This window comes from Rana temporaria, chromosome 7, assembly GCF_905171775.1.
Source record: "Rana temporaria chromosome 7, aRanTem1.1, whole genome shotgun sequence".
Lineage (NCBI taxonomy): Eukaryota > Metazoa > Chordata > Amphibia > Anura > Ranidae > Rana > Rana temporaria.
In genome coordinates, this window is record NC_053495.1 from 16,138,189 (window position 1) to 16,160,596 (window position 22,408).

A 22,408-nucleotide genomic window follows, 5' to 3' on the forward strand; every position below is an offset into this window, starting at 1 on the left:
CTAAATATTGTTTCTGCTATAAAAGGATTTGTTTTAGGTGTGGAGCACATGGATGCTTGTGGCCATACAATGTAAAATTGGGGTCTAATTCCCTGCCTGGGAGCCACGGGTGCTGTGTAGAACCACCCATAGAAATCAGTGGCCGTATGTGGGCATATTTTTAATTGTATTTATTTTTTTGCCCCTCCCCATTCCTCCCCTTTTCTCTCTTCTTTCCTTCCTTCCTTCCTTCCTTCCTTCCTTCCTTCCTTCCTTCCTTCCTTCCTTCCTTCCTTCCTTCTCTCTTCTTCCTTCCTTCCTTCCTTCCTTCCTTCCTTCCTTCCTTCCTTTCTCTTCTTCCTTCCTTCTCTCTTCTTCCTTCCTTCCTTCCTTCTCTCTTCTTCCTTCCTTCCTTCCTTCCTTCTCTCTTCTTCCTTCCTTCCTTCTCTCTTCTTCCTTCCTTCCTTCTCTCTTCTTCCTTCCTTCCTTCTCTCTTCTTCCTTCCTTCCTTCTCTCTTCTTCCTTCTCTCTTCTTCCTTCCTTCTCTCTTCTTCCTTCTCTCTTCTTCCTTCCTTCCTTCTCTCTTCTTCCTTCCTTCCTTCCTTCCTTCTCTCTTCTTCCTTCCTTCCTTCCTTCCTTCCTTCCTTCCTTCTCTCTTCTTCCTTCCTTCCTTCCTTCCTTCCTTCCTTCCTTCTCTCTTCTTCCTTCTCTCCTTCCCTTCCCTCCCTTCCTCTCTTCTTCCCTCTCTTCTTCCTTCCTTCCTTCTCTCTTCTTCCTTCCTTCCTTCTCTCTTCTTCCTTCCTTCCTTCTCTCTTCTTCCTTCTCTCTTCTTCCTTCCTTCTCTCTTCTTCCTTCTCTCTTCTTCCTTCCTTCCTTCTCTCTTCTTCCTTCCTTCCTTCCTTCCTTCTCTCTTCTTCCTTCCTTCCTTCCTTCCTTCCTTCCTTCTCTCTTCTTCCTTCCTTCCTTCCTTCCTTCCTTCCTTCTCTCTTCTTCCTTCTCTCCTTCCCTTCCCTCCCTTCCTCTCTTCTTCCCTCTCTTCTTCCTTCCTTCCTCCCTCTCTTCTTCCCTCTCTTCTTCCTTCCTTCCTTCCTTCCTCCCTCCCTCCCTCCCTCCCTCCCTCCCTCTCTCTCTCTCTTCTTCCTTCCCTCCCTTCCTCTTCTTCCTTCCTCTTCTTCCTTCCCTTCCTCCCTTCCTTCTTCCCTCCCTCCCTCCCTTCCTTCCTTCCTTCCTTCCTTCCTTCCTCCCTTCCTTCCCTCCCTCCCTTCCTTCCTTCCTTCCTTCCTTCCTTCCCTCCCTTCCTTCCTCTTCTTCTTCCCTCCCTCCCTCTCTTCTTCTTCCCTTCCTCCCTCTCTTCTTCCCTCCCTCCCTTCTCTCCCTTTCCTCTCCTCTTAGCAGCTGACCCTTTTCCCAATTATTGGCTCACCATGCCTTACTCTGCCATGTATGGAGGCAGTCATCTTGGTAGAAGCAGGGCTTTGCTTCCTTTGTATCAGAGCCTACTGCAAGAAAAACAGCAACACAGTGGTGACTTCGCCAAAATTAAACTCCAAATCTGGTGAGACTAGCAGTCAGAGGAAGCAGAGACTTGCATCTCCCAATGTGGATAAACTGCTATGACTCTAGGTACAGGAATCTGCAGACAAGGGTAGGTTTTTCAGGGTACTGGTTAAGCACAATGAACACTTCTAAATGTTTGCTATAACATGACAAATCTTCACTTTTTGAGTTCAGGTCCTTTTTTTTTTTCCAAATAACAATTTTTTATTTTCGAAAAAAGGTCAATACAAAATGTAGCAGCATTTCAAGTGTAAGATAATAGAGGTAATACAAAAATTCCAGCTGAATGTGCTTACACAGCGGCCACATCCTTGGTTATACATTCAGTAACGTATAAAACAACTAGGTAGCAAAGAGGAGAGGAGAAGAAGTGAGAGGGTAGAGTAGAAGAAGAAGATGGGGAAGGAAGAGAAAAGAAAAAAAAGGGGGGAGGAGAGAGAGAAAAAAGAAAGAGAAGGGGGGAGACTGGGGGAAGGGGAGGGGGGGGGGGAGCAGGCAGGAGTGTCGGGTGAGGTAGTGTACCTTGGTGGTCTGTTGTCAGCTCACGGCGGGTCCTCCACCGAATGCCACCTCTCCCAGACCAGGTCATGGTCCTCCAGCCTATCCCGAATCCTAGCTGTCATTTTTTCCATAAGCTCTACATCCTTGACCCTAGCATAAAGGGCTTCCTGGGGTGGGGGCGTTGGTTTCTTCCAATAAAGTGCTATCAGGCACCTCGCAGCTGTGGTTATGTGTCTCAGGAGTTTCTTATAGGGTTTAGCTATGCGGGGTTGGGATAGGCCCAGTAGGAACAGCTTCGGGGAGAGGGGTATGGGTGCCTCCACGAGGCGGGTCAGGAGCTCTTGCACCCGAGTCCAAAACTGGACTATCAAGGGACAGGTCCAGTAAATGTGGAACAATGTGCCCCTGGCCTGGTTGCACCGCCAGCATCGGTCAGAGGTGGAAGGATAAATCCTGTGGAGGACGTCTGGGGTCAGGTACCAAAAGAACAGCACTTTATATGTATTTTCCTTATAGAGGGTGCAGATTGAGCTCTTGGCCGCCTGCCTCCAGACCGCCCTCCACTCATCCTCTTCGAGCTCCCCTCCCAGCTCCTTCTCCCAACGGAGCATGTAGGTGTGTTTGCCTTTAGTTTGTAAGGGGTATTCATTTAGAATTTGATAGATATCTGATATGAGGCCCCTGCGGGCTGTGCCCTCGAGTATGATGCGCTCAAATGGGGTCGGTTTTGAGAAAAGGAGCCGGGGGGCCATCGTGTGGGCGTAGTGGCGGATCTGTAGGTAGCTGAAAAAGGCTTGTCGTGGAATGTCGTGTTTGGCTTGGAGCTCAGTGAAGGAGTGCAGGGTGCGGGATCTGGGGTCTACTAGGTGACCAAAGTGAAACAGATTTCGCGATGCCCAGGGCCATGACATCTGGTGGGTGAGACTCGTCGGTAGTTTAGGGTTATAGAGGAAGGAGGTCAGCAGGGAGCTATCAGACGTGAGTCGACAGTCTTGGGCTAGCCTCCTCCAGGTACTTTGCAGCTGCCGCATGGAACCCAGCAAGCGTCCGGGTTCCACCGTCGCGTTTGCGTTCCATAAAAGATTATTGGGGTGTATTGGGGCCAGCCAAATCTTTTCCACCTCCGTCCACCTGTTGTAGGACTTCTGGGGAAACCAAGATGCCACCGCTCGAAGTTGCGAGGCCTGGTAATATTTGACCAGGTCAGGGAAGGCCAGTCCTCCCTCGGTGCGCGCGGCCGTCATGACCGAACGTGGGATCCTGTGGCGCTTGTAGTTCCACACATACCGGAGGAGGTCCGCTTGTAGGGCGCGCAGGTGAGCGTACGGGACCGGGATTGGTAAGGTCTGGAAAAGGTACAGCAGTTTTGGCAGGATCACCATCTTTATGGCTGCTATCCGGCCCAAAAGGGATATCTGGTGAGACTTCCATTTATGGATCAACGCCCTTATTGAGCTGTATAGGGGGGGAAAATTGGCCTGGTACAAGGATGCGAAGTTCGGGGTGAGCTGGACCCCCAGGTATTTCAGGGAGGTTCGCTCCCAGTGGTACGGGAAAACGGACTGTAAGTGCAAGGCCTCGGGTCCGGGCATATTAATTGGCATGGCCATAGACTTGGACGTGTTGGTTTTATAACCCGAAAGGACCCCGTAGCGTTCCAGTTCCCTTTGTAAGTTGGGTAAGGAGATGCGGGGACGCGTCAAGGTCAGAATGATGTCGTCGGCAAAGAGGGAAATTTTAAATTCCCTTCCCCTTACTGGGATACCCCGAATATCCGGGTTGCCGCGAATCGTTGCTGCTAGAGGTTCTATGCAAAGGGCGAAGAGGAGGGGGGACAGAGGGCACCCCTGGCGAGTGCCATTAGTAACGGGGAAGGTGGATGAAGTGGCAAAGGGAGTTTTCACCTGTGAAATCGGATTAGTATAGAGGTGTCGGACCGCCTGGAGGAAAGGTCCCCCAAAACCCATGTGTCTTAACGTGGCGAGCATGAAGGGCCAGCCAAGGCGGTCAAACGCCTTTTCTGCGTCTAGACTCAGGAGCAAGGACTCCGAGCCCTCCCTGCCCGCCACGTCAATTAGGTCAATCACCTTTCTCGTGTTGTCTCCCGCTTGGCGGAGGGGGACAAAGCCCACCTGGTCTTTATGGACCAGGGAGGGTAAGACTACGTTTAAGCGGAGGGAGAGGACCTTCGTAAAGATGTTCAGGTCCTTTTTAAGCCAAAGGTATACCCCATACACATCCTGTAATAATGTATCGGGTTTAAGTTGCTATGGGTTACTGCACCTTGCACATTGGCATTTCCCTTAATGCTTTAACTTTCATGAGTTTTTGTTTCTCTAGGCTGTATCCCCATCTCTTCTCTCTTTATAGCCTCCTATTAATGTTCACATTCATTATTGGGGACTTTTTCCTTATCTGATCTAACTGCACTGCTTGCTTGGAGAAGCCTGTGCGCTGGAGGTACATAATAAAACTGAAAAACATAATGGTTCTTGTGATATTTAAACAATGTTGGGGGGGGAGCTGGTGCCTCTTAAATGTCGAACAAATCAGAATTTTCTATACTTCATGCATGGATTATTCTTTTCCAATATGGGGATGTATTTCTTCTCCACAAGGGCAACAGAAAATTGTTTTCGCCAATGATTTAAGCCTCTTTCAAGCGCCAGTAATGAATTGTCTGTTGGAGGCTGGTCCACGGTCTTATTTACCCTCAGAAATTTTACAGCAGTTGTAACTCAGGTGGCGCGTTCTGTCGGGCCCTTGTTATCTCGTTCGTCTTAACGCTTTGAATAAACCGGCATTATAAAAAATAAACTTTAAACTTTGATTCTGTTTTTGAACAAGTATGTAAGCCAACTGTGGAGGTACTACCAGTACCAGCATGACTTCCCTTGTAGTACTGGGGAGCCCATTCCTTAAAGTTCATATCAACCGCCCCCTATTGTTCGCACCAAGGACTTGTTTACACTTGCTGCAAAATGTGGCACTTTTTTTTTGTAAAGCACTCTGAAAGCCAATCGGAGCACTTAACACTAAATGGTTACATTACAGTTTTTACTGTTTTGTGCAATGTTGTCGCCTTGGTGCTTCAACGCATCTCCAAAGCCTCCATAGATGTCTATCGCAACACTTGCTAACAGCATCTGCAGAATTTCAGGGGCATTTATTCAGAGCTTTGCTTTGGAGGTATGAGAGATCCCAGGATGCACTGGCAGACAAGAGTAGTATGCCTTTCAGTGTTCTCATTTTGCTTCCAAATCCAATGCAGACATAACAATGATCATGAGCACACAGTGATGTGCCAGTAGAGGAATAAGATCCTTTAGATGTGCATTTTCTCCAAGAAATCTCCACAAAGTTAAGCCTACTTTACACAATGAAAATCTTGCATTACTTTTTATAGTAAAAAAATAAATCTCTAATTTGTATTCTTTTCTGTAGGACTGAGAATAAGAGAGACCAAGGAAGTGTATGAAGGAGAAGTGACAGAGTTAACCCCTTGCGAGACTGAGAATCCAATGGGTGGTTATGGCAAGACCATCAGCCATGTTATTATAGGCCTGAAAACCGCCAAGGGAACCAAACAGCTGAAGGTGAGTGTAATGGGGTCCACGTTCAGAATTTAGCATTAAAAAAAAATTCTGCGGGGAAATTGAGGTCAGCAAACTGCAGGAACTTTACAACTGAATAAAAGTGTTTGTAATCCTAAAATCAAAAAAACATTGCATCCCGTTCCTTTAAAGCATTGTATACAGCACCGTGCTTGTGCTGTATAATTTGGCCCCTTGTGTCACCAAATAAAAAAAAAAAAAATCTGTCTGCTCTTGCCAGTTTCTGCCCAGCCCCCCAGTAAACTGATCAGGGTTTATTGTGGCTGCTGAGCCCTGACACCGTGGTCAGTTTACGTGCCTTCGCCATCCCCTGTAAGCTCCGGCCACTCCACGATCCTCACCTCCTGCTGGTAAAATAGTGTTATGTCTCTACAATCCCCTCTGTTGGATAATAACATGCCCCACTGTATGTCTTTTATTGGCTATCTACCTTATTTCAGAGCATCTCTCGGTGCTCACATGACTCCTTGGCTCTCTCCGTGCAGCTGACGTCAGTGGGAGTTCCCTCCCCACTGTATCTGTTAGACGGGGAGAGGAGAGAGCCAAGGAGTCATGTGAGCGCCGGGGTACGTGATGAAATAAAGTATGTATCAGCTTTTTCTTTGTGCAGCAGCCCCTAGCAATGTTGTGTTGGCTGCTCGGGACTCCCCTCCTCATTGGCTGAAACAGCAGAGCGGTGCCATTGGCTCCCGCTGCTGTAAGTCAAAGTTGGCCAGCCAAATAGAGAAAGAGACCAGGCTACAGCTCCGTGTCTGAATGGATACACGGAGCTACAGCCTAGCTCGGGTGCCCTCATAGCAAGCCGCTTGCTGTGGGGTCACTTGTCAGGAGGGAGGGGCCATGAGAGCCAAAGAGGGGGATCTAGTCTGCTCTGTGCCAATCATCAACTTTTTTCAGTTTTAAAAAAACTGTCCAAAGAGGACAATGTGGCGGGGAGGTTTGACCAAGCACTGGAGGAAGGCACACTCCACTTGTAAGGTAAGTGTGCCTTTTTAAGTGCATGTATACAGTGCATACTTGAAAATTATAGTAAGATCTCGCCTACATCTGCTCTAAAAATCAATGTGCTGCAACAGAGTTCATAAATGCACTTTTTTCACCCCCAGTTGGACCCCAGCATCTATGAAAGTCTACAGAAGGAGAGAGTAGAAGTTGGGGATGTCATCTACATTGAGGCAAACAGCGGAGCAGTGAAGGTAAAATGTTTAACTTTTTTCTTTTCATTTTTATGCGGAGAGGAACTTTTTTTTTTTATAAACATGTTTGCGATTTCACCTGTTTTAGGCCAATCTGATATTTCAATTTGTTTTCCAGCATTAGCAATGCATCACTAATAAATGGCTGCAGATTGCATATTTTCCACACTAAATTTTATCTCCAGTTCATTAACATTGTGACCCATAAAATTTAAGTTAAAGGATAACCACACTTTTTACAACAAGCTGCAGTTTTTTTTTTTTTTTGTCCCCCTAAGCTAATTCAGCCACCCCCACCACAGATGCATACTTGCACCTTAGTCCAGTGGCCGTGATTGTGCTGTATGTTTACATCAAGGGCCACAAGTCTTCACTGCCCTCTCCATGCACATTACTGTTCTAAAGACGTCTATTAGACCATCTCCGTGGCTAAAACACTGATTATGGCTGGCAATGCTGGGCACTGTACTTGAATAAAATATTAAAATAGAAAGTTAGACTGTAATCATCTGTGTGGTGGTGTTTTTACCTCCCAGCAATATTTCTGCAGCATTCTAGTTTTTTGTTATCCTGCACAGTGACACATGCTTTGGGTGTCTTGGCATTCACCAGAGAGGCCCAGAAGCATTGTAGTCCTTTTTTTCTTTTTTTCTTAGCTTTCAACAGGGCAGTAATTGGTGCACGGCTCCCTCTGGCTGTTATCAGCAGCCTGTCAGTTGGGGATTTGGCAGCCATGCGGACAGCGCACCTGTTCCCTTCCTCTAACACTGTTCTCTCTACACCCAACAGAGGCAGGGCAGGTGTGACACCTATGCCACCGAGTTTGACCTTGAAGCTGAGGAGTACGTCCCGCTCCCGAAGGGAGACGTCCATAAGAAGAAAGAAGTGATTCAGGATGTCACGCTGCATGACTTGGATGTGGCCAATGCAAGGCCTCAGGTTGGTGTTGGGGACATTTTTTGTCTTTTCATTTGTGGAACATGCTGGGAGGGGGCGGTTTTATTAGATGGAAACACAGATGGAGTTTTATAGTGATATGGACATCGGGAAGCAGTACAGTGATTTAAAGTAGAAATACAGACAAAACTTTTTTTGTATCCCCTTTAGGCGTAAGGGAGGGATATAAACGCCTATCAGTTTTTAGTTTCAATAGTTTTTTATTAAATTTTTCATTAGAAAATAGTACATGCAATACAAATCGAAGAAGTAAACATATACATAAACATAAGATTTAGATGAGTATAGCATCACAAATCATTGGTACAATAGGTATCAGTACACAATAACACATTCTGCGGTGGATCGTGTTCATACTCTTTGCCGTGTCATGTGGCCCAGAATTGGGTGGGGCCCCCGGGTGACTATCCTGGGGCAAGTAGCGCCTATCAGTTTTTTATTATTTTGCCATCTGTGTCCTATTGCAGAGATTTCACTTTACTTCTTCTCCCATAGCTAAACAGGAAGTGAGGAGAAATCCTTGCAAAATAGGAAATTCCTTGGTCCCAGGTAACCAGAACTAGTGTTCCCATTGGAAGATATACCCTTGATTACTTTCTGGGGAATTTCTTTTACTTTCCCTTCCAATGATAACGGTAAACAGAGGGTGAGTCTCCCTAGTGGGGGCACAGACAGCAATACAAACTTGGATGTTCTAATCCCTCTTCCCTTTATCCAAAACTAAGAAGTTTTTGCCTTTTAGTTATACTTTAAGCTATGAGTGATCAGGTGTAAAGCAGCTCGGAGATAAGTGGATGTGTTGTTCAGCAGGCTTATCTGTAGATGGCGCTGTGATGCACGGAACCATTTTACTGATTTCATCCGAGGCTCCGTGGCTTCTGTTAGAGCAAACGTGTTTTGAGGTCTGTGTCGATGGGCTTCAAGACTGAATTTTCACCTTTAATGCATTCTCAGCATTAAGGTAAAAAAAAAACGTTTCATGTCGACTCCCCCCTGAAATACTTGCCTTAGCCCAACCTTCAAATCAGCACTGTGCCTGTCTTCTCACAGGAGGCTTGGCGGAGGCAGGAGTAATTGGCTTCTGCTGCCGACTATCAAATCCTGTAAGCAGTGTGGGTGCAGAGTTGAGCTACACTGTGTTTGTCAATAGATGCACGCACACAGTGCGGCTCAGGATCGAGCCTGCACAAATGTGCTCCAATAGCAAGAGGCTTGCTAGGGGGGATGCAGAGGAGGAGGATTGGTGGTGACCTCAGAGGAGGATTGACACAGTTCAGTGCAAAATCATTAAACGGAGCAGAAAAGTAAAACTTTTTTTTTTTGTTTTTGTTTTGGAGATATACAAAATTAAACCTATTCTGTAAAGTGGTTGTAAAGTCAGAAGATTTTTTGTTTATCTTAATGCTTTCTTTGTTTGAGATAAGCCTTCTGTGTGCAGCTCCCCCCTTCAGCCCCACTAATATTTACCTGAGCTCCATCTTGATCCAGTGATGTCCACAAGTGCCTCGTTAGTCTGGGATTCTCCCCCCTGATTAGCTGAAACGCAGCAACGGGAGTTAGCCAGGAGAGAGAGGGAGCGGGGAAGAACTGCAGCCCTGTGTCTGAATTGATACACGGAGTTGCAGTTCGGCTCGGGTGCCCCCATAGCAAGCTGCTTGCTGTGGGGGCACTCAACAAGAGTGAGGGGCCAGGAGCTCGTGCCAGGTACCCGAGAAATGGAGGATCAAGGCTACCCTATGCAAAACCACTGCAAAGAGGAGCCAAGTATAACATGTTTGTTATTTTAATAGAAAAAAAGAGACTTTACAGTCACTTTAAACATTCTTTGCAGGTGTATTTCGCCTGCTTTTGATTTTCTATAGACTTGTATGGGAATAAAAGCAGTACAAAAGCCCATTGATGCTGCCTTTTAACTAGGATATGACGAGACAACTACATCTCACGAAAGACAAAGTGTAAAGCAGAATGATGTGGTCCTGATCACATTGGTGTTTCTGATTACAGGGAGGCCAAGACATTCTTTCGATGATGGGTCAGCTGATGAAACCAAAGAAAACTGAGATTACAGGTAATTCCAAGAATTTCTCTTATTTTATATGGTATCAAACTAAAGCTCATCATCATTGATACAAAAAAAAAATTATATATATGCATTTGCACATCAGATCAGTACATCATGGGTGTGTAATTCAGGGGCTCTGTCGATGTTTACCTCCAGCTTTGGATTTGTATAGAGGTAGAGATCTGGCTGGAGGAAGTGCAGCTAAGTTACAGATTGACAAAGGAGGAGGAATCAATCCTTTTCTGGCTGCCCTTCAAGATTTTAATGATTATTGAAAATAATTTGTCATAAAGAACAAGTGGGTGTCGTAAAAAAATGATCTGCTCTTGGTTTGAAATTCTCTAGGGACAGCACATTGTTTATTATCTTCTTATATCTACAATTTACTGATTGTACCAATATACCAGAAACTGTAGACACAATTTTTACTTGAGGTTCCCTGTGGGCTAAAAATTATTTCAAGGGTTTGTCCAAGTTAAAGGTGATGAGAGAGGCTGGTGTATGCCGTGTCAGTGTTTTGTGTTATATAAGACGCTCTCTTTTTTTTTTCCCCAGACAAACTAAGAGGGGAAATCAACAAGGTGGTAAATAAATACATCGATCAGGGCATTGCAGAACTGGTTCCTGGCGTCCTGTTCGTTGATGAGGTGCACATGCTGGACATTGAATGCTTCACCTACCTCCATCGTGCCCTGGAGTCATCGCTTGCCCCCATTGTCATTTTCGCCACTAACAGAGGAAACTGCCTCATCAGGTACTGGGTGCCTATTAAAAGGAATGGGCGGGTTAAATATAAGATCTTGTCTCAACTTTATCTTTGATATCCATCTATATCTTGTGTTTCACAAACTATAACTTTAGAAAGCAAGTGATTATCTCTGACATCTATTGGCTGCACCCCCTTAGACCCCTTTCACACTGGGTCAGTTTGCAGGCACTATAACACTAAAAATATTGCCTGCAAACCAACCCGAAACAGCCGCTGCTGTCTCTCCAGTGTGAAAGCCCCTGCGCTAGCAGGACGGTCCTGCTAGCAGCATCTTTAGAGCAGTTTGTATACCGCTCCTGCCAATTGAAATCAATGGGGCACTGCGGCTATACCGCCGGCAAAGCGCCTCTGCAGAGGCACTTTGCGGTGGTTTTTAACCTTTTCCCGGCCGCTAGCGGGGGTAAAACCGCCCCGCTAGCTGCTGAATAGGATTACATAATTGACGGGAAAGCGCCGCTAAAAATAGCGTCGCTTTACCCTTGCCCCTGTGTCAAAGGGGCATTGGCAAGAATGAAAAATTTTAAATATAATATTCTCTCTCCAGTTCATATTTTTTATTCTTGCTAAGGGGGTGCAGCCAATAGATTCTAGAGAGAATCCCTTGTTTTCTAAAGTTATGACTTGTGTTTCACAATATTTTTGACACACACACACTCTAAATGTTAGGTTTCTTACCCCTTTAAGATCAGGGATATTTTTGAGTCTTTGTAACTCAGGTGGCTTGGATCAGAAGGCTTTAAAGGATGACGTCACCTTTTAGACCATGTTGTGTTACACCCATCTTTGAGATGAAACCTGGTTGCAAGTGGACCAAATTGCATCCCTGTCTACAATCTACTGATCAAAATGTTTTTTATGTTGCAAATGTATGTCCTTTTTTTTTTTTTTTTTTTTTTATGTGTAAAAAAAAAGTGTGTGTATAATATATATATATTTTTAGCCTTTGAGACCTTGTTACCGATTTCAAAATATATCAGGTAGAAGCAAAGAAATATATCAAGTATTTATTTAGCCTTTTCGCTGCCAAAGTCATTTTTGCACACATGCTTAAATAATTTTTTCCCTGAAGATTATGCAAAAGCCCCAAAACATAGATTCTTGTTTAAATGATTGGTCTGGTGCCAGTCAAAGTGAACCTGTGCTTTGTCCATGCAGGTCAAAGCCACTGGTTCCACTAATGGTGGAACCGGAAGCTGCTTCTTCTTACCTACCCGCATGTTTGTTCAACTGCTATCTGCTCGCAATCAAACCATTTGCATACCAGCATTATATGCTGATTGGGTACTATGATTGCCAGACACTTTCATACAAGAAAAGTGTTTTGGTGAACTAATATTACTGTGTGCAGTGTTCTGATCCCGTGCACTGTTATGGCTTTTCAGGGGGACAGAAGACATCCTCTCCCCACATGGGATACCCCTGGATCTCCTGGACAGAGTGATGATTATCCGGACCATGCTGTACACACCACAGGAAATGAAGCAGGTAAGGACAGCTTGATGGTTTGTGTGATAATTGTTTAATTTGTTTTGATTGTTGTAGCCATAACCAAGTGCAGGGAGCCACGATAGGTGTTAGTCCAGGCACCTGGCAGGTCCAGACTTTGTCGTAATGACTGGGTGGCTGGGCGGATACCTGTGACACCAGCAGAGAGTGGACTTCAAACCGCTCTCTACTGAAAACAGGTAACCAAGTGCAAAACGAATTGCACTCCTGTGACCCATAGGAGAAGCCCTGCCAAACAAGCTCAGGCTGGACTTCTCCTTTTAAATAGATTAGCATATTTAGACTAAAACTGAAGCCAAAATCCAGCTCACACTTTATAATCAGTTACAGCAGCAGGTTTCCTTGTTGGTGAAAAAAGGTTTTGCATAGATAAAGAAAAGAAGATTTTTTGAATCACCCCTGTCAGTGTTTAGTGGTTTGTCTCATTCCTGTAAACGGATGCATTCTGCTGGAGAGTTTGAGCTTCTGAAAATGGAAGAAAGCCTAAAAAAAAAAAAAAAAATTCAGCCATCACATCTAGGTTTTGATAAGCTACAATATATATTATTTATTTTATTGTTCTTTTTTGGGCTTTTGGGATTAATACTGCTATATCTCCAAAGGGGGAAAAAAGCATTGTCTATTGGTATTTAGCTTGATTTTCATTGATATTTTAAATGTTGCTGCAGTGCATCCATTCTTTCACACCTCTTGCATTGTAAGGGGTCACTGTATCTTTAAATATAAAAGAAACCTTCAGTTCTAGCTAATAAATTCCTTCACAAATGCTGGGAATGAATGAAGACCATTGCATTCATTATCTCATCCTTGAACGGCTGTCAGTAAAGTTTCAGGAGAGCTTGCGCCGGTCTGCTGGCTGTGCATTCCCAGGTTTCATCTATGCAGGCGCCTCACGCTATCTTGTTTACAGAGCTGCCAAAGTGAAAAATACCTGTATTATATGAGACCTGCTATCTCAGCAGTACAACACACAACACTATTATCCAAGCTGCCCCTTATCATTCAGCGAAGAGAGGCAGCGCATGGTGCCAGCTTCCCCGCGCTCCATGCACAGCACCTTGTCATGCAGTTTATGCAGATGTTAAAGGTATTTTGCAGTGGTTTTTTTTTTTTTCTTTTTCTTTTTTTGGTACACATTTTGGAGTACCAAAGACTGATTGGATGCGACTTTTACATTTTTTTCACACTTGCTGTGCCATATTTATATGATTGCATTTTACAGTATATACAGTTTGTAAATTTCCCCCTATAGTAGTTTATATCCGTAAATGTAGTTAATAGAGGTACTATTGTTTTCATGTAGCCTAAGTCGGCAAATAGTCGTGTATTGTATTAAATGAGAAGTACAGCCAAAGCTCGTTTGGCTGTGCTTCTAAGGATCCCAAGAGTGCAGTTTGTTTTGCATGCATGTTGCCAATTTCCAGCAGAGAGCGGGCTGAAGTCTGAACTCTGCTGACGTCAGAGTTGGTCCAGGCTCGGGCGCCATCACGACCATAGAATCGGGGTCCCTCCAGATCCTTAGACCGACACCCAGCTCAGCCTCTTAGCGAGCCGGCAGCTCCCTCCACAGCCTAGTGCTCCAGTGAGCGGGGCAGAGTAGAGAGCTGCTGACTGTCTTGGAGCTGTGAGAACTGAGTGATCAGCAGTGTTTGATCGCTCGGTTCTCAGCTTTAGGCTCCATTCACATCTAGGCATTTTCACACCAGACGCCCGCCGCTATTGCAGCGTGCAATACGCTGGAGGGGGAATTTTACAATGTCGGCTATGGAGATGGTTCACATCTCCACGCCGAACGCCGAAACGCCTGAAGCTCAAAACAAGTACCGGACCCTTTTTTTTGGGCGGCTTCGGCGTTCGGGCATAGCCGACAGTGTAAAATCACCCCTCCAGCAAAAAACAAGGCTGAAAAACGACGCGTTTTGTCGCAGCAAATCGCGGGACAAAACGCCTATTTAATGTCGCCGCATATCGCCGACGCAAAGGTGTGAATGCAGCCTTAGAGGCGCCAGGGGATTGATGCTGCATCCACCTCAAAAAACAAAACATACTTCTCTTTTAAGGCTGGGTTCACACTTGTGCAAAGAGATAAGAGAGCTGTTCAGCAGATCATCTCCGTTTTAGCTGCGAATTTGGAGACCTGGGAGAGGGGAGGGGGGGGGGAAGTGTATTAAGGTGAATGAGAGAAATCCTGAATCTGCGAATCAGATGCGTGCCCATAGAAGATAATGGGCCTGAATTCGCACCTGAGCCGCACCGCAATGCCTAGAAAACGCACTTGATTTTTGGGCAATGCGCAGTGTAAATGCATCGCACATATGTGAACCAGCCTCATTAAAATCAATGTATTTTATAATGTTATGCGAATTGGATGCGGTTTAAGCCGCAACCAATTCGCAAAGGTGTGAACGGGGCCTAAGAGAGGGCAAACATAAAGCTCATAACTAGTAGTATTTGGTGACATTCAAGCAGAAAGAAACATCTAAAAACGGGTGCATTATCACAAAGGGTCACTAGATGGCAGCAAACATAATGTTCAGAGAAGGAAAAAAATAAAAAATATATATAATTTCTATGCCCCCAGACTGTGGGAGGGGCTAGACCTGTAAGGGTTTCTGAGCTGCCGCAGAGAAAAAGGTCACCTTGCTAGATAGAGCTGTGTAAATCTCAAAACTAAGGACAGAAATACAAATCCTTTGGGAGGTAATAACTACCTTTTTAGTACAGAATACAGTGGCATCTTGGATTGCGAATAACGCGGTTAACAAGCGTTTCGTAATACGATCACTGTATTTTTAAAAATCCTAACTCTGTGCACGATTCAGGCCAAAGCAGTGTGCAGTACCACGTTTCGCCTGAGGGGGGGGCAGAGCCCAACGGCGCCGTTCCGAAATGCACAGAAAGGCCCCAGGACAGCTCGGCTGACCTCGCCAAGTCTCAGGCCTAGAGTCTTTCCGAGCTCAGCCGAGGTGTCCTCGGGCCTTTCCGGCCATTTCCCAGGCTCTCTGGTGCCCCAGAGCCACACACACCTCTGGCTGCATGTGGAATTGCATGCCATTGAAGTCAATGCGGAACTAATTATTTTTGTTTCCATTGACCTTCAATGGGGAAACTCACTTTGGATTACAAGCGTTCTCCTGGAACGGATTATGCTTGCTCGTAATCCGAGGTTCCACTGTATATAGTATTTCAAAAAAAATCTATGGATTCCATTTAACAAGATGGAACTTAAAGAATATTTTTGAAGTAATCTAGAAGCTCTTCTCGGACCCCTTCGGTCAGACCTCAGTCTCATTCCCTCCCACCTGTCATTATGGATCGTTGCATTTTTTATTAGAGGTATTCACTGCCAGCGTCCTTCTATAAATAAAGTTAAAGGGAGTGGGAGAGAGAATTAAACCACCCGCTGAGTAAAGCCGCCATCTCATCTTGCTTCCTTGTTTCTCCATCCAGATTATAAAGATTCGAGCGCAGACTGAGGGCATCAACATCAGCGAAGAAGCCTTAAATCACCTGGGCGAGATCGGCACTAAAACCACATTGAGGTTAGTAATGTTTCGGCCCCGCAGGGTCGTTCTTCTCCTACAACAGGGGACACAGGAGGACAAGGCAGCTGAGACACATCGGCATCACCCCACCACTCAGGTAGACAGATGTTGGCTGTCAGTGATAGGAACAGCTCAGGTGTGTTATCCTCCTCATCTGATGGCAGCGGGCCTGAGTGCCATTCTTTTACTTTGTGAAACCACCGACAGATTCCCCACCACATAGTTTCCTTTCTAATGTTTATCTAACTTAAAGGAGCGTTCCAACAACTAAAACCACACCCTATATAGATTCAGAAAATTACTTTGTTTTAGCTAGTCTACTTAGCTAGTCTTTTTCTCTTTTTCTTGTTTGTCGAATATATATATATATATATATATATATATATATATATATATATATATATATATTACAAATTTTTATATATAAAAAAAAATAAAATATATATATATATATATATATATATATATATATATATATATATATTTTATTTTTTATTTATTTTTATATATAAAAATTTGTAATATATATATATATATATATATATATATATATATATATATATATATATATATATATATATATATATATATATATATATATTTTTTAAACCTGTCACATTCAGGGGATTTCACCTCCTTTGCTGTAGACACACCAGAAAGGCAAAATTAATCTCTTTATATTGAGGGTAAACCCCTTGTGTAGTCGGTTATCTATCGCCTGAACAAGTTTTTTCCTTCTGTTGCTGTTTTGCGCAAAATGTTGGATTTCTTGTCACTCTGTGGACGTAGACATTGTTTTCCAAGACGGAGAGGATAATTCTCCCCAGAGTTAAAGCAATAAATAAATACAGCAATAAAAATGTGACGGGGATCTAATCTCATTGCACTCCATTCAAAACTTAAAAAAAAAAAAAAGTTTACATGTGCCTTAAATTCAGGACAAAGTGACTGGTTCTCTTTTGAAGGGTTGGGAGGAAGAGTTCCTTGGGTAGGCTTACAGGAAGGAGAGAGCTCAGGGATGGAGAGGACAAACAGTACTTGGGTAGGCTTACAAGGAGGAGAGTGTACCGGGTGGGGTGGTACTTGTATAGGCTTAAAGGACAAGTTAACCTTTGGTACCATGTTCCACCCGTTTTTATCATGGAACATGTTGCTGCTCCTGCAGCCTCTCCCCAATCTCCCTTCTAATTTTGACAGCGGGCTGGGGATCTTCTCCCCGCACCCGCTGTCACAATTTGAAAAGAACGCAGCCGTGCGGGGCATCTGCCCACCCATCCGCATCACTCATTCAGAGTTCTGGGAAGGAATGCACTACAACTACCCACAGCCTTTGCGGCTGACGGTTTGCAGTTCTCAATCAACTACCAGGGAGCTGATAAGCGCTGTCATTTAGTAACTGCCTGCCCGTACAAGGTGCAGGTAGAGACGGCTACACTGACAGTCAGCAGGAGCCTGGGATTGCATCTGTGATCTGCTGATCACGAATACAATGCTTTGCAGGCCTTTTTACCTGCATTTTTATTTATTTTTTATAAAGGTAAACCTGTTCTTTAAAATAAGGAAAAATCTCAGGGTGGAAAGGGGGCGGTACTTGGGTGGACTCCTGTCAAGGTGAGAGCTTGGGGTGGAGATGATGGTACTTAATATTTCATTTTTATTTTTTTATTATTTTATATATAACACACACACACACAAATATATATATATATACACAATATTTGGGTACTTTATTCATTACTGTATAATCTTGGAAGAACAAGTTCACACGGTTACCGCCAACATGAAAGATGCCCTAATGTACTCCACTTTCCTTGCATTCGATATGGCGATATACCTTATGGAATCTGTTGCAGCATTACAGGCAATTGATAAAATTATTGCTTTTATGAACTACTTGAATTTAGCATGGCCTTCCTGAATTGACACACTGCTTCAGGCAGCATCCGCACCACCAGTTGTGTCAGAAAAACCTTACTGAATCGCACCGATAGTCTGTTAACTGGCATGCAGATGTTTCTAGCTTAGCTGTCAGTACAAGATGTGGATGCTGTGGCTTCTGAAACCTGCAGAGCAACAAGACTTCCATTCAGGTTCTTTTGAGGTCTCTAACGTTCAAATAAAAACAATGCAGACAAAAAAAATATTCATATTTTTTTTTTATTCCCTTTTTAGGTACTCCGTACAGCTACTGACCCCAGCTAACCTCCTCGCCAAAATCAATGGCAAAGACAGCATCGAAAAAGAGCACGTGGAAGAAATCAGCGAACTCTTCTACGATGCCAAATCGTCTGCCAAAATACTTGCCGAGCAACAAGAAAAGTATATGAAATAATTCTAGAATGACATTCCATCCTGACTCTCATTCCCAATACACCATCCACTGCGATATCCCGGAACAGATAACCGTCTCAGAACCATCCATTGTGACGTTACCGTATTAGTCTTCTATTTTTGCTTCTGGATTGACAGATGTGAACTCATTAGAAAATATTTAATGTGCTTTTTTGGTGAAGATCTTTTTTTTTTTTTTATTAAACATAACTTAATATAAAAAAATAATTAGTTGTGTTCTATATCATAAATGGTTATTTCAGCTCAAAGAGGACCGGAAAGCTGAGCCCCCAACAGAAACAAGCTGAGGGTAAAGGACCAATCTCCAGTATTGCCTAGAGGTTCTCCGCAGCTGATCTTTTCCCCATTACTCACCATGTCTCATTTCTTTATCGTACATCACGGGACACAGAGCGGCATTCATTACTATATGGGTTATATGGAGTACCTTCAGGTGTAGACACTGGCAATCTCAAACAGGAAATGCCCCTCCCTATATAACCCCCTCCCATAGGAGGAGTACCTCAGTTTTTCCGCCAGTGTCTTAGGTGTTAGTCATGGTTTAGCTTGCCTCCACATCCTTGGGATTAGGTGAGCTAACCGGTTCTGTCCAAAAAAGCCTCAGCGCTAAAGTGGTCAGTAACCGGACCCCAAACCCTTGGGGTATAGCCCATAATGCTTGTCTTTTTAGAGAGCTGGACCCTGGGCCCAGAACTTAGAAACCTTTGGGTGCCTAATGTTTCTGTTGCCAGAGTGCTATATGGGCCCAGGACAGTGGATCCTTCATAGGAACCCAGGGCCTGAAGGTCTAGACATCCCCACCGAGATGGGGGAAGATTGGGCCTCTTGCTTGGCAAAGTCCTGCGGCATGGAGCAGGTAAGTGAGGGGAAAACTTGCGGAACTTGGTTCTTAGCAGGTTTTTTCTGGGGGGTCACAGGGGACATGCCTAAAGTTATGCACTGCATCTGGCAAACTAGTCACATATCATAAAGATAGGATGGCTCTATATGTATTATTCCCCATAAGATGTGACCTCCCTTGTAGTGTTGGAAAAGCATTGAGTGGGGCCTGTGTTATATAAAAATATATGTGTGTGTCAGAGAGCTGTGCTTACCTGCAAGCCTCCAGGCGATGCTCCATTCAGTCTTCCTCCTCACGGCCTGCAAAGCAGGCAAAACGCTGACCTCCTCATGGCTGCAGTTTGCTGGAGCAGAGAGGTCCCTTCCTCCCAACCCCACCCCCCCCCTGTCGGGAGGGGCATTTCCTGTTTGAGATTGCTGGGGGGGAAGGGCGGGTCAGTGGCTTAAGGAAGGGGCGGCCCTTCCTTGTTTGTTCCATATAGCTCATTCAATACTTTGGAACTGAGGAGGAAAGACCAGAACGGCAAGCACGGGGCGCCGAGGACACACAGTGGCCAGAAAGAATATTGCAGTCTTCAGAAAGACTGTTTTCAAGCCTAGGAATAGGCTGTTTCTTTTCCATCTCATAGTTTTTCTTGCAATACTACTCAGGGGGACAGAATGTTTTTTTCTTTCCTAGATTTGAAAAAAAAAAAAAAAAAGATTTTTTTTTTTGAAAAAAAAAAAAAAAAAAAGAGAAGTGTCATCTAGGGGAGAGGAAGCATTTTTTATCCCCCAAACAGGTGTTTGGGCATTTAACTATTTATAAGTCCCAGGTACCAATAAGTAGCAGGTGTACCTCGGTATTGTACCATGGCATCAAAAAACAAGGGTACAAGAGGTGGGGATTCCCCCAGAGAGTCTGAGGTCTCGGACAATGCTATGCCGCTGCTTTCCCCACAGGGAGCCTTGGGGCCATCGGGATCTGGGGCTGGAGCTGACGCGGGTCAGTCCAACCCTAAGATGGTCACGGAGGAGGTATTACTCACCTCTTTAAAAGAGATGCAGAAAAGCATGGGAAAAATGATATCCGCAGCTATGCGGGGCAGTAAGCGGAATAGATCTCCGTCGCCCGAGCGCGGACCCTCAGAAGAGGAGGTCCTTTCCTCAGGGGAATTGGACGACCTCTTGGACAAGGACCAAGTAGGTTCAGGAATCGAAGATCCGGATACAGAGGAGTCTGGGGCAGTCTCCCTGAGGGAGAGCTGGTGGATTCAAGGATTGTCGGACTTGGTCCATAGGGCATTCAACTTGCCAGTACCAGATCTCCAGGTATCGACGGTTTCAGCTTTGGGTTCACTGAGGGCGCCTCAAAGCAATGCTGTGTTTCCGATCCATCCTCTATTAGAGGGAGTTTTGTTCCAAGATTGGAACAAGCCAGATAAGATCTTCTTACCACCTAAGAAGTTCTCTGTCCTATATCCTATGGAAGAAAAATTTTCCAAAAGATGGGCTACTCCTGCAGTGGACGCAGCCATCTCATGTGTTAACAAATCGTTAACATGCCCTGTAGAAAACATACAGGTGTTCAAGGATCCAGTTGATAAGCGCTTGGAAGCACTACTTAAGAACTCCTTCACTACTGCAGGGGCAGTAGTACAGCCAGCTGTGGCTGCGATTGGGGTCGCTCAAGCATTATCGGATCAATTTAAGCAGATGCTTAAACTTATTCCTGCCCAGCAGGCAGAAGAATTTTCGGATGTCCCTAAGGCCATATGTTTTACGGTAGACGCAATCAAGGATTCTATCCAGCAAGCGTCACGTTTATCGTTATCCCTTATCCATATGAGAAGACTCTTATGGTTAAAAAGCTGGGAGGCTGAGCCCCCATGCAAGAAGCTCCTGGTAGGGTTCCCCTTCCATGGAGGACGACTCTTCGGAGAAGACCTAGATAAATACATTCAGACCATTTCAAACGGCAAGAGTACTCTCTTGCCAACTAAGAAGAAGGTTCAGGGGCCTGCGTTTAAACGACAGTATTCCCCTGGGCAGGGGCCCTCTAATGCCAAGCAGTATCGACGGCCTCCTGCAAAAGCAAACTTCGGCTTCAACAGCAAGTCACAAGGACAGGCTGTTAGAGGCAAAAGGCAGTGGTTTCGCAAACCAGCAAAACCAGCCCCCAAGCCAACCTTATGAAGGGGCGCCCCCACCCACGAAGGTGGGGGGAAGGCTGCGACTCTTTTCAGAGATTTGGGAAGCCAGCATTCCCGACGAGTGGGTACGGTCTTCCGTGGCCACAGGCTACAAATTAGATTTCCTAAGGTTTCCTCCTCCTCATTTCCAGGAGTCGAGGATTCCAAACGATCCGCCTCGGATTCCGGCCAGCCTGGAACAGGGGCTGGGTTTCTACTCCAACCTATTCATCATCCCCAATGGAGATGTCAGGCCAATTTTGGACCTAAAGATGGTAAATGCATATCTAAAGATCCGCTCATTTCGGATGGAATCCGTGCGGTCAGCAGCTGCCACACTCCAGAAGGACGACTTCATGGCGTCCATAGACATAAAGGATGCCTACCTTCATGTTCCAATTTATCAGCCACATCAAAGATATCTACGCTTCATGGTGGCTTCGCGTCACTTCCAATTCGTGGCGCTTCCCTTCGGGTTGGCTACGGCCCCCCGGGTGTTCACGAAGGTCCTAGCTCCGATCCTAGCCAAGCTAAGGATCCAAGGGGTCACGATCCTAGCATACCTGGACGACCTCCTAGTCATAGACCACTCGTCTCCCGGCTTGGAGCGAGCAGTGGCCCTCACGGTCCAATACCTCGAGAGGTTCGGCTGGGTCCTAAATCGAGAAAAGTCAGCTTTCCAGCCCACAAGGCAGTTGGAATATCTCGGCATGAGATTAGACACAGAACAACAAGGAGTGTTCCTACCTCTGAGGAAGGTAAAAGCCATCAAGGAATTAATCCTACTGGTTCTAAGCAAGAAAGAACCGACTATTCGCCTATGTATGAGGTTACTAGGCAAGATGGTGGCCACATTCGAGGCAGTACCATACGCCCAGAGCCACACTCGCATCCTACAGGCAGCCATCCTGTCAGCATGGAGCAGAAGGCCACAGGCCTTGGATATCCCGTTGCCGCTCTCATCAAGAGTCCGACAAAGTCTGTGTTGGTGGTTAGACCCTCAGAATCTACTGAAAGGGAAGTCTTTCAGCCCAGTGGCTTGGAAGATAGTGACCACAGACGCCAGCCTGACGGGCTGGGGAGCAATTTTGGATGGTTGCACTCGCCAAGGTACTTGGGCAAAGCCAGAGAAGCAGTTGCCCATCAACATCTTGGAGCTCAGAGCTGCTCGACTAGCCCTCAGGGCTTGGACGTCAAAATTGCAGGGGTTCCCGGTGAGAATTCAATCAGACAATGCCACGGCCGTGGCATACATAAATCACCAAGGGGGAACCAGGAGTCAAGCCGCTCAGAGAGAGGTGAGCTTGATTCTCCTATGGGCAGAGGCTCATGTGCCCTGCATATCGGCAATATTCATTC

At 45.3% G+C, this 22,408-nt stretch overlaps 1 protein-coding gene across 1 annotated transcript in view; it reads left to right on the forward strand.

Annotated features, from left to right (window-relative positions):
• Positions 1–18,095, forward strand: part of RUVBL1 (RuvB like AAA ATPase 1) — a 29,928-nt gene extending 11,833 nt beyond the window's left edge. The window contains exons 4-11 of the mRNA XM_040358970.1: positions 5,482–5,633; positions 6,758–6,847; positions 7,637–7,786; positions 9,809–9,872; positions 10,422–10,620; positions 12,018–12,120; positions 15,592–15,683; positions 17,859–18,095. Of these exons, the coding sequence (XP_040214904.1) occupies positions 5,482–5,633; positions 6,758–6,847; positions 7,637–7,786; positions 9,809–9,872; positions 10,422–10,620; positions 12,018–12,120; positions 15,592–15,683; positions 17,859–18,018 (1,010 nt within the window). The 3' untranslated portion in view covers positions 18,019–18,095. The remainder of the gene's footprint in view (positions 1–5,481; positions 5,634–6,757; positions 6,848–7,636; positions 7,787–9,808; positions 9,873–10,421; positions 10,621–12,017; positions 12,121–15,591; positions 15,684–17,858) is intronic.
• The last annotated feature ends 4,313 nt before the right edge of the window (positions 18,096–22,408 follow it).